The sequence below is a fragment of the Pseudopipra pipra genome, chromosome 2, assembly GCF_036250125.1.
Source record: "Pseudopipra pipra isolate bDixPip1 chromosome 2, bDixPip1.hap1, whole genome shotgun sequence".
In the NCBI taxonomy this organism is placed as follows: domain Eukaryota; kingdom Metazoa; phylum Chordata; class Aves; order Passeriformes; family Pipridae; genus Pseudopipra; species Pseudopipra pipra.
The window spans coordinates 106,054,910-106,067,349 of record NC_087550.1 but is presented as its reverse complement, the minus strand read 5'-3'; the positions used below and the strand labels follow the sequence as shown (position 1 = coordinate 106,067,349).

General features: G+C 37.9%; 1 protein-coding gene and 1 non-coding gene across 4 annotated transcripts in view; both read right to left on the bottom strand.

Annotated features, from left to right (window-relative positions):
- Positions 1–12,440, bottom strand: part of POLA1 (DNA polymerase alpha 1, catalytic subunit) — a 194,021-nt gene that overhangs the window by 155,644 nt on the left and 25,937 nt on the right. For all 3 annotated transcript variants that reach the window (XM_064646798.1, XM_064646799.1, XM_064646800.1), the window contains exons 18-25: positions 10,907–11,023; positions 10,014–10,189; positions 9,475–9,604; positions 9,024–9,143; positions 7,849–7,945; positions 7,209–7,333; positions 5,274–5,423; positions 4,923–5,045 (exon numbers count right to left, since the gene is read on the bottom strand). In XM_064646798.1, coding sequence (XP_064502868.1) covers positions 4,923–5,045; positions 5,274–5,423; positions 7,209–7,333; positions 7,849–7,945; positions 9,024–9,143; positions 9,475–9,604; positions 10,014–10,189; positions 10,907–11,023 — 1,038 coding nt within the window. The remainder of the gene's footprint in view (positions 1–4,922; positions 5,046–5,273; positions 5,424–7,208; positions 7,334–7,848; positions 7,946–9,023; positions 9,144–9,474; positions 9,605–10,013; positions 10,190–10,906; positions 11,024–12,440) is intronic.
- Positions 7,496–7,626, bottom strand: LOC135410553 (small Cajal body-specific RNA 24). The gene has a single exon (XR_010428742.1). It is a non-coding gene; the product is annotated as a small Cajal body-specific RNA 24 (non-coding RNA).

The following is a 12,440-nucleotide window of genomic DNA, read 5'->3' as shown; positions in this document are numbered from 1 at the left end:
CAAGGAATGTTAAGATGCTCCGTAATTTTTCTACTACTTGGTACTCAGTTTGCATTTTCAGATTGTAAGCAGCCTCTCCTTGTCTATTCTAACTCATTTTGGATATTAGCATGCAGAATAACATACATAGCTTTTTCACAGGCTCACAATTGCGTACATAATGATAAATTTAACAACAGTGACAACTGGTTTGACCCCAACAGTTTCCATTTAGGGACAGTGCAACAATTTAGCACTACTTCTCATAAGATTTCAGTTTGCCTTTTTTATATTTAAAAGCAATTAGAAACTCTTTGCCATCAAGTTCCACGTCTTTCAAAATTGTTATATTGATGTTGCATTCCCTGTTTAAATATAGACAGCATGCTTATATGAGATTTTAGGAGGCTTCTTCCCTCTTTCACCAATTCCCCTTCTCCCATACTACAACACAGAAGAAACCAGGAGTCTGCCAATTGCCCCGTGCACATGAGGACTCTTGCAGACTGTATAAACAATGGTTTAGGTTCAATTAAGAGAAAGCAGCTGATGATCAATTTCCCTGGATGAACAGGACTTAAAAAAAAAAAAAAGAAATGCCTGGATTTCTTTACAGAACATAATTACAATAGACGGCCATTAACCTACTTACTTACCCTTAATTTTTTTAAAATGAGCTCATCTTTCTCCCCTTCATTTTTCTCCTCCCTCATCCATTCTTTTCCCTGACTGCAGCAATAACATGTTTTTATTCTTTCCTTTTGACTGTCAGGGTCTTAAACTAATTATTAATTGAGAATGTATCTAAAGGATCTGAATGAGAAAGTTGGAATTAACCCAACTGCCTCTCTCTCCCTGTTATTTTGCATACTGTAACTCTAGGTTACCTGTTAGCACTGCTGAAAACAGTAAGTGTGTTATTTTCCTTTCAAAAGCAAGTTTGCTTGGGCAAAAATATGCAACAGTGAAAAACAACGTGGGGAAAAAAGCAAGCACCTGGAAAAGGCCTCAGCTTTGAGTGGCAACCATTAGCAACCAAGCTGTCTACAGTTAAATTCTCTCAACAACTTTGCTGTCCTGTAGGAGAATCCTGCAGCAGACGGCGTTTAGGAAATCCTGCGTTTAGGAAACCAGACAACTGACACTTCATCAAAAGGCTTGTCCTTTAAGGAGGCTAGAACAGCATGACCTTACACTGCCTGCTAGTGCAGAGCTGGCTGGTTGTACAACACCGACTCATCTCTCTTCCAGTTGTTAAATTACATTAAAGGACAGCTAAAAATACATTAAATATTTTCCTATTACTTTTCCATGCAAGCAACTGCTGTAGTTACAACAAGAGCAATGTCCACGCAAATGCTTACTAACATGGGAGGTGTCGGGGGGGAGGGAAAGGGGGAAAGTCCAGGAATCCCTCTAACACATTCCTGAACAATAATGCAACCTTTGCATTGCAAATGTAGAAAGTATTTTATTTTACTGTACATATGAGAACTGATGTATTTCTTACAATCGAAATAGGAAAATATTTACATTTTCAAAAATGTCAAACAGATCTGAGCTATAGTTTTCACTCACTCCTGCCATAAATTTTTGACATTTTTTTCCTTCCAAAACACGCCAAAACTTACACAGCCTACATGTGACACACTTTACATTAAATTCTGACAAATTCACGCTGACATGCCCCTGCTAAATATTACCCACAACAAGAAAGACCCGTTCGAAAAACCTGATAATCAACGTTTAAACACTTCGTGACAAAAATGAGTCTTAATTGATTAAGGATCCCAAGGTCTCTATCGCCATCTAGCGAGAACTCCCCGCCGTTACCACACGATCCACGGAAAACCCCGTTCCCTGGAATGCCACGCGCTAAGCTCTGCTGGATCCAGCCTGCACATGGCCAGAGTTGTAAGCGTTTGCCACATTTCTGTTCCCTGTCTTAAGGAAAATAAAGGGTAAGCGCTAGCTCGTATCTCGCTGCCTGAAGAGAACTGAGCTTCTATGGACTGTACTGCCAAGAAATCATGGAATGGTTTGGGTTGGAAGGGACTTAGATCACCCAGTTCTATGATCTGTTTTTAAAATGGCAATGTATAATTACAAGAATTTTTAGTCACTGTAAGGAACACCATGGCAGCTCCACTACTTTTACTGCACCAGCGTCGCCAAACCACAGAGAGAAGTTAAAAGTCCATGGGAGGTGGTACATAGCACTTGGCAGGAGGCACTTGAGTCTTCCTACAGCTTCAGTGGAAGGGTCTTCAGTCACACAGGTGGAAAACAGCAATTTACAGGACTCATCAAAACTCAGTCTCTCTTAGATATGTTAAAACTTAATGCCAGGATGGACTTCAACAACTTCAACATGAAGTATGTATTTCCCACTAAGATTTACAATTGAATTGTAATTGTGTTAGTGCAGATATTAAATTCAGTTTTCATCCCACACAGTATTTTTCCTGCTTAGACTTCTACAAGTCTACCTGTGTTTACTCAGGCCCCCTTGGAACATTAAAAAAAAAAAAGTATTAACTGCTGATCATCAGAAAAGGCCATTTAAATTTAGACCATAAATTTTCCATAAGTTACTTTTTAATTAATCTTTTCATACAGAAAACCTAAACCTCCAGATAAGTCTAATATAAAAGAGGTGAATGTTAAGTAAGTGGTAAGAGGAAACATATGACAGGAAACACTAATATAAAAATGTAAAGTAATGTTTTTCCAGATTAGATATTTCAACTTAGGAAAAAAAAAAAACAAACCAGAAATCTAAGGTGTGTCCTCTATAGTGTCATCTTTTGTGTCAAAACCTACTAATCAAGAAATAAGCAACTAGAAGAGCTGTGTCTGTATACTGACTACCTACCTAATAATACAAGTTTTCAGAACAGAGCATATGTAGCGTACTTCACCAGAACCTATCATACTGCACAGAAGCACGAAATTACAGACCATCCTGAAAAGTTTTCAAATGTTCAAGTTTGCTTTATCCACAATACCCAGATTAATGAATACTAATCTACATCACAGAATGAGGGGGGAGGAAAAGATCATTTTAGCTCTACAGGAGGTGCTCCTACTGCACAGACCTACCAAGGCAGCGATGTCCCACTGAGCTCAGCACTAGTGCTGCCAGACATACCCACTCCCAGACTTTCACTGGCACCTCTTTACCATGCTCCCAGCAGCCCCATCTCACAGAGGAACTTCAAAACTGCACTGGCTACAACAAGCTTTCAGGCAATATTGTGCCACAGTACTAAGTTTTTCCCCAACCTCAGAGCAACCACAAAATTGGAGATTCAAATGGGTGCAAAGGCTTGGCACAAGCCAGCCCAGGTCTAGAACCACCAGAATTCAAGAGGTAAGAAATCCTTTCCAACCAAAAATAAACTGTGTAAGAGAGAATGCCTCAAAGTGCTCCCTAGCACATCCTGTATCACCTAATTAGGATTTCTCCCTTTCACCATCTCTTTGGAACATAGTGCAGAACACCAGAATTTCATGCACCGTCATCCCATAACTGATAACAAATGAGAAAAAATTGTATGCGCAAACAAAAAGTATTTCCCAGCCTTAACAGAGGCCAAAAGCTTAAGTATCCATACAATATCCAGTTTGTGACAGGTGCTCTATATGACTACTGGAGATCATTTGAAAAAAAAAAACAAAAACAAAAAAGTCACATTCATTACTTTTAAAATACCACTAGAAAATATACAGCTGTGATACTCAGCTGCTTTGCATGCCAACTTCAGAGAGAAATACATCAGAATCTCACAGCAACAAAGACACTTTAACTTCATTAAAGGAAATATTAACTTTTGAATTCATGTGGCTGCATAGGACATTTACAGTTATCAAAACAGGAAGTTATTTCTAAGTTAAACATGTGTGTAAGGTTAAACATTCAAGTTATGCAAACTGGGAAGGAGCAAATTTAGGGTTATGTCTTAGAGAACTGTTTAGATAGGAGGACTTTTAAAATCAAAGATGTGTTACGAGAAACAAAACACCCCCATGCAAGTAAGTCAGGGATTGTAAATGACCCTTCAGTGCATTGGGTGTCAGTCCACAACACGGAGAGCTGTGCCTTCACATCACAGGGAGGATTTGCCTCTCTGAGATGTGACCTCATACATCTCCCTGATCAGCTAAAGGTTGACCAGCCATCCTGACACATCTGTTCTTGGCACCTTTGCAGACTCCTGCTTGGCATTCTTGTCTATAAAGAACTAATATGAAACATCATGAAAAAATATGTTTTAAGATGCTGTGTATCAGTGGTATGTTTTGGATCTTTAATGATTGTTTCTCCCACTGGGACCAGACTGATTGGGCTGCCACCCTTATCAATAGCAAGAGTAGTTTTGCCAATAAAATCAAGAGCAACTCTTAAAATAATATCTGAGGCTAACAAAAAACTTCATTTTAAGGAACAAACAGCTTCTAAAAATAAGCCCTGATACATAATCCATTGCCTCCCTGTGATTAATTAGCCCTATCACAAACTTTAGTGTTTCGGGAGCTCCACATACCAGGGGGCACAGGACAGTCTGGCTAAAGTCAAGCTCACCCAAAGCTGAAGCATACCACTAGATCAAAGACTAACCCATTAAGCAAAACTGAAAAGTCATGAAAAACATGAAAGCAGCCTTGATTTTTTTTGTCACCATAATCTGGCCCATTGAAACCAAACAGAGCCAAAATAAGGATCTTGCTAGAGCTTCAACTTGTCATACTTCTGGCGATATTTATCTGATTCTTTTCCAGATACTAGTTTCATTTTTTTCCAACTTCCACAGTACAAGAAAGAAAAATTTACAGTTCTGAAACCAAAAGCAGCTTCAAGACCAAAACCATTTATCTATTCAGTGAAAAAAAGCTTAAATCCAGCCTTTTTACATGTGTGTATAATCTGTTTAATGACTTACCTCTCTCCCCTTATGTGTCACCAAAGCAGCCAAAGGTTTGGCATAGAATCTGCTGTAGGAAAATCCCAGGCAGCCATACATACTGTTAGCAGTGAGTTTCAAAGCTTTCTGTCTGATATCATACTGCAAAGAAACACAACCAGCAAAAATGATCCAACCGTAGCCATCAGAGGATAGAACTTAATGCTCACAATTACATTCACAGCTTTTCATACAGCCTGAAGCAATGATGGGCTACAAATAAAGCACATTACAATCACTGCTCACTACTAATCATCCCTATTCTACAAGGCTGATCAGGGCACTTAAAGGAAACGGGAGGAAAAATCAAAGGAGTTCTATAGAACACACCTGTAAATACAGGTCAGGATTTAAATCTGGCTGTTTCATTAACTGCTTAACTTGACGCCTTCTCTCCACCAGTTTCCTGATTTCTTTAGGCAAAACTCCCATTTCCACAGACGGGTCTGGAAGCTCTGGAATTTCTTCCTCTTCTTCACCCTGTCAAATGATCACCACAGCTTATCATTTTCTTGCTCGAAGATTAGATTTTAATGTTTTAACTGAAAAGCTTGGGGGGAAAAAACAAAATCACACAGCTTGTGTCTATTCCTGCAGAGCACCCAAAACACAGTCTAGAACAAGCATGAGACAGTTTTTGCAGTGTTTAACTATAATACTTCATCCCTTCTAGGGAACAGGGCCTAAGTCTGTTTCAGTCTGGGAGAAACCCAATAGAGGTGTGGACCAGTAGCAGGAAGATTTTTTTTAGTGTGTGTGTGATTTTATATTTTTACACACACACACATATATAAATCCAGATAAATAACACACAAACACTCTAACTTTTAGGTATAGATAGAAAGACAGATAGAAAGACAGATAGAAAGACAGATAGAAAGACAGATAGAAAGACAGATAGAAAGACAGATAAAAAAATATAAAGAAGCAATTCTTTCCATGCTGGATAAAATCCACACCTTTTTTATTATCACATAATTACTGTTGGTGTTCAGAACTGTCAAATGGGGCACATGCTCTGTGGAACTGATACTTTGAATGATATAACTGACAAAAGAGAAATCCACCATAGCAACAGAACAAAAACTCCACCCCAAGCAACTTTTGATTATAGTAAAACAACAATTTAGGAGAAAGCACATATTCTTCTTTTTCTTAGCATAACTGAAGAAATGGTTGATCAGCGAAAATGGAAAGAAATTTCAAACACAATGGAGGAGACAGAAATGTACAAAGAAGGGCAACAGAGACATTATGAGGTCGGCGAGTTTAGTAAAGCAGTCTGGGAAGAACTGTAACAAGAAATTACACCAAAGCCTCAATAAATATCATACAGTGATAGAAACCAAAATGAGCTGCTTCAGCTTGAAGCACACTTCAAAAAGCAGGGAAAATCCACAGAGAGCTTGGAGGAACTTACTGACAGAATTCTGCATACTTATCTGCTCCTCTCTGATACGGTACAGACATTTCAGTCATTATGGGACTAACTAATTCCAACCAGTGAGCTGATAGCACTTAAAAATAAAAGCCTCAATGTTTAACCTTTAGACCTGACAAGCTCACTGCTTCAGTTTACAACACAGCTCCAACAACAACTGTTTCAGCACAGCTGAGGAAATGAGAATCTCCAGCCACGGATAAGCCAGAGCCAACATAGCTGTTTAGAAAACAGTGGAACTACACCTTCAGGTTGTGCTTAATACAGTTTAATGCTGTGTTAAACAGTATGAATGTTTGTGAAGCTAGTACCACAGCTGACATAGTCATCACCCCCCAAGACACACATATAATTTTCCTGATGTCTAATAAGGCTTGAGCTCCTATCGTATTCTTTCCTGTAGACAGAACCATGAGACTTTTGTCTCCCTCATTCAGGTATGTTTGCATGAATTCTGTGGCAACTAACTTCTGGAAGCTTCTACCAAGTTCGGATGAAACTGGTCAAGTGGCTCAGAAACTGCTAGGAGGACATGTGGCTGAAAAGCAAAAACTTGTTTCATGAGGTTACCAAGACTAGATGGGAGAGAACTTACCAAGATTCTATATGAGTATTACAGAAAGGAAGGTGAGAGACATTAAATACTGAAAAAGTCCCAACCCAAACTTAATATGATGCATCTCTAAACAAGAATCACTTTTTATGTGAGAGGGGACAAAAAAAATATTAAATAGTGAAAAAGAAGTTTTTTAAAGAGCTGATTCACAGAAAACACACTGAAGTTAAGACGGTGCAACTTAAGCCACAAGTTAAAGCACACGAACCTCGGCCCTCTTCTGTGCTTCTGATGACAGTCTCTGCACTGTGGTAAAGCAGATGTTAAACTCTTGGATAATCGATGGGTACAAGCTATTGAAGTCGAGAAGCAAAATAAACTTGTCATAAAAACCTAAAACAGAGTGTAAAACAAAAGTCATAATTACTCAGTCACCTGGAGGACTCCATACAACTCCACGATTAATATGTAAGTGACAGTAACACACTGCACCACATTTCCATAATCTAAATCCCTTAAAGCAGCTGTTGAGATGCACCACTACCCATTACAGAAAGCTGTCAGAAGTGGAACGATCCAACCCCGTTAACTCACCAGAGTTGAACAGATAGCTTCTGTGTTACTATAGGACACTTGTACAGTTTTCCCTACAGAGAGGAGAAACTGAAAGAAAACTTAAGTGTCCATTAGAAAATTTATACACATATACACAGTCCTAATTCCTCAAAATCAGCAATTCCACAATCAGTGTTGGGAATTTTGTTGTGTGCAATGACATCTCCCCCCAGTCCCACAACCACCACACCAAACTCCCAGAAGATACACGGATTCCCCACTGCAATCTCTCTGCATTAATATAATCTACCTGTCTCTATCTTCATAGAAGAAAGAAAATTGCCACATCTTACCGACTTTGGGATCCAAGACTAAGCCCCCGGCATATGCTGCTTTCTTTTTCCCTATATTTGATTTATTCTGATCTTCAAGATCCTCATCTTCATCCACCTACATTTGGCATTTAAAAAAGTCATTATCTAGTCTCTAAGATTTCTATAATCTTAGACGAGTTATTTTTGGCAAATCAAATATGAATTTGGGAGCCAGCGCACAGAGTTCCTTTTAAAATACATGCAAAACATGGTGTTTTCATCCTGATCCTTATTAAAGCTCTCTACATGTCAAAACAGCATTCAAACCAACTCTGATAGGAAAAAACTGCTAATAAGAGACCTTAAGGTATTGTCATCATGCAACATGGCACTAGTATGCATTTTCCAGCTGGTTGTAAAGGTCAATACTAGGAAAAAAATCAATTCATGACCCTGAAGTCATATGATTGCCCAATTACAATGTTGTTTTTTGAAACAGAATGGCTGGGTTTTAATAAAACAAATAAAAACATTATTACTGACCTAAAAAGTATCCTGTTATTTGTTACATAGTAGTAAGATTTTTTCTGCTGGTTGTTCAATTCTATTCTAAATCACTGAAAATTCCAGCTTTGATGAAACAATACAATCAAGAAAACTTATTGCTTTGGAATTTGCTGTTGAACTTATATAAAAGTAAAACTAAGAAGCAAAACATAGTGCAATACAAGTACTTTCTCAAATTTCAATTTGTTTACTAACAAAACAAATGGATGTTTCTAGAAATATTATTTACACTGGTATTACTCAAAGAATTTCTTTTGATATCTTTGGATATTTTACTCATAAAACAAATCATACTTGAAATACTCTTCATCATCAAAATAATTTTAAGTGCATCTATTAAGCAACACAGATTATCTTCTTTACTGTTTCCCTACACAGTCAAGTACTTGGCTTATTTTAATTTTAAACTAACAGAACAACTGAGTTTCCATAGATCTGTAACACAATGGAAAAGCTGTTACACTGTCCCACTCTCATTATCAAGTCAACAAAAAAAAAGTATTTTAACTAAGCATATGCTGCAACATTAAGTTGTATCTAATGTACATTTGGGGTTCTTTGTGCTCTCACAGAACAGTAATACAAAAAAGATAGAGTTTTTTTAATTTTTCAATAAAAATCCTTGGAAGGAGAAAAACTGGACCCACCAGCTTCTGCACAGGCTTTTTAAAAACTTGTTTGTCTGGCACTATGTAGTCCTTTTCATGGAATGCATGAAGCAGCAGGAACTCATTACGTTCAGATCGTCCGCCCATCATTGTCCTCGACTAAAGAGAGGGGCAAAAAAAGAACTCAAAGCAAAGCAGAGAAAACACTGACATAGTAAAGCAGACTAGGCAATGTCCTTGAACTATTTAAGTTCACTCAACATTCTGTGTCACCACCATGCACAAAACTCAAATGTGGTATTTTCAAGAAAGTTTTACATTATTACCTGATAAGAACATTGAACTCCCCCACTCGTCACAGAAAAAAATTTATAGCATCATATATTCTCAACCAGTCTTTAGAAATTAAGCCTAGCAAATTAAACACAGAAAACATGGAACTGTTGGGAGGAGGGGAAAGGGAGGAGGGCAGAAAGTAATGAAAATGTACCATGACATTCCCAGAGATGTTTGTTATCTGAAGAGCCAGTGGCAGAACATTCAGCTCACACATGATCTGGAGAATGAACTTGGCATCTGTCCAGGTGTTTTCCAGCATGAACAGCAAGCGAGGAGAATCACTGAGAAAAGAAGGAGCATGGCCTAGCAAAGTAAAATCAGCCTCCTCTGCAGTAGTTTAGACCTATATGCTGTACAGAACACAGGGTACCTGTAGCACACCAGTGCTGAATTATACAGCAAGCTCTTGTAATTGAAAAGCCATCCCAAAACTCAAGCTTGCATAACCTATTAGTGTATCTATATCAATGTTCTGACAAATCAATTTGCTTCACACGCAATAAACCACCACACACAAGTGGCTTGAAACATTGTAACATAACGATACAATAGTATTTAACTTTTCAAATACCAGTGTGCTAAGTCAGCATCTACATGACAAATGAAGTAAGCAAGCATAAAAATTTTACGCTGGGAAACCACATCTGCTACTTTCCAATGGAGGACTGAAAACCCCAGTCAGCAACATACCTGTACATATTTCGAATTTCCTCAGGTAGAATTGTTACCCTCTCTGTTTTCAAAATCTGATGGACCAGTTCAGACAAATGGTAACTTTTGCAACGAATTAATTCTTTGGCAGAAATTTCTACATCACAGATCATTCGACCGCAGGCAGCACTCCTTTCAGCAAACCCTCCTCGACCCTTAACCATATCACACAAGGAGAGAAAAACCCAAGCAAAATTAAACGTGCAAACATCAGCAAAAAATCATCTAGCCACAACATATGTTTACAGGGCTCAGTCAAGTCAGTTGGTCACTAAATACTCTAATGCTCTACTAAATACGACTAATACTCAAGACTTACAATGATGCCCTAAAGGAATTCATGGTATCTTTCAGTATAAGAATGTTAAGAAATACTTAACTCTCATTACTAGTTAGATTTCACCATCTTGGCCTCAAGGAATAATAGGAACACACAAGAACACAGCCACGTTCAGCACTTCAGTACTCCAAGCCTCACACATTGTCCTCTGAACAAATACAGACTAAGAACTACAGAATTAACTTAGCAGCTCTCTATGGGATGATTCACCCATCAATCCAAACTGCATTTTCTCATTTTACAGTTACAGCAGACAAAGACTGTTACAGTAAAGACTATTGCAATTAATCTGTCATTACCATCATCTAGCTGAGATAAGTAAACTAAATTAGCCTAACTCGAAAATCAGTTTAGCCTATTACTGTAATAAAAGTCATATAAACACTCAATTTCTGATCTGGGACACATGAAATTCAGCATGACCAACAGTCAAAATACGTCAGTGTCACATTTACAATTCCTCAGAAAAATTAATTCATTTTTAATCACACACAGCATAAAGGGGCTTAAAAGACTTAAGCAATCTTATTACCCCAAGCTTTGGCATGTTAGACCTCCTCAGTCGACCTATCTTGGACCAGTGAGGGACTTTGCACAAATTAATTCTTTGAAGCAGCACTTCCAAATCAAATCCATAAATATTATGACCCTTGAAGCAGAAAAAATAACAAAAAAGGTTACAACAAATGCAAATTGAAAGACTTACTTCCACACACTCAGTATTCCTTTGCCCTTTGAGGTTTTTTCCAACTAATTGATGGCATTATCTCTCTCACAGAAAGCACTTTCTAAGAGAACGTTCATCAACAGTACTCATTAGTCTTAACACTAACAATGCTGTTCAGCAGAATACCAAAATCAGCTCTATAGCTGGCTCATAGCTTTATGCTTTGATAGCAGATATTAGATATTTAAAGCTTTATAGAAAAAACTCACAACATTCTTCACAGAGCATATAAACTTAAGCTAAGAGTAATTCCTTTTCTCTCCATCCATGAAAGATGCAATAGTTACATCAAAATAATGTAGTTTTTCCCTTTGACACTACAACGGGCATAGCTGTTAAATCTGGACAGGAAGACCTTGCAACCAATATTTACATACCAAAGCACTCCAGCAGTATTTTAAACAATGCTAAGGACATTGATGACACTGGTCTGTAACCTGAGCTGAAAGCAAAATGCTACCCTGATGAACATGAGTCAGTCACCAGGAACTGCAGGTCCACTCTACCAGGTATCTCTGTGTAGTGCAAGACTGTGCTATAGAAGCAACTCCTTGAAACGAGCAGCAGCACTTCAACAGCATTAATTAAACCAGGTGCAAATTAAACTGCACTAACACAGCTCTGCTGTTTTCAGGACAGAAGATCTCACACCCCTACTATTGGCATCCTCAATTTTAAACCACTGATTGCAGTGTTGCCCCCCGATTCCTTCCCATAACCACCAGGAAGCTTAAGTCATAGGGCAAATACTGGATACCAGCTGCAGCGAGCTGAAAACATCAGGAATCTGACTGCTCTTCTCATCGTATTCCCACCACTTAATCATTTGTATTTACCTACAGAAGAATAACAAGTTGTGTGTAACCACCTCAGATTTATAACCAACTTCAAATTGTCCTCAAAACTTTAGTAAGTGAAACTCAGGACTGCACAGTAATTAAAAATAACAAAAAGAGAAAATGAGTAATTGTAATAAATCCTCAGCTACATGGTAGAAAACATAAGAATGCTTATTAAAAAACTTTGCTCAGATCCCACAGATTTGTATAGGTTATCATTTTGATTTACAGCATAAACACAATCTAAATGGTAACACAAATTATATGAGCATCTGAACTGAAACAGACTCTTAAGTCTACCAAGAGTTCCCATTTTTCTAGAAAATCAGAGGTTTTTTGTCGTGTTTTGTCTTTCTGAGTAAAGAAAAAAAATATTTGTTTCAGGTGTTGTGGAAATACTGCCTATTTTAGCTATTACAGGAAATAATAGGATGTATAAAACACTGTCAGGGAAAATTCTGTATCATCTTTGTATCAAAATATCCCTGCCGTCTTATAAG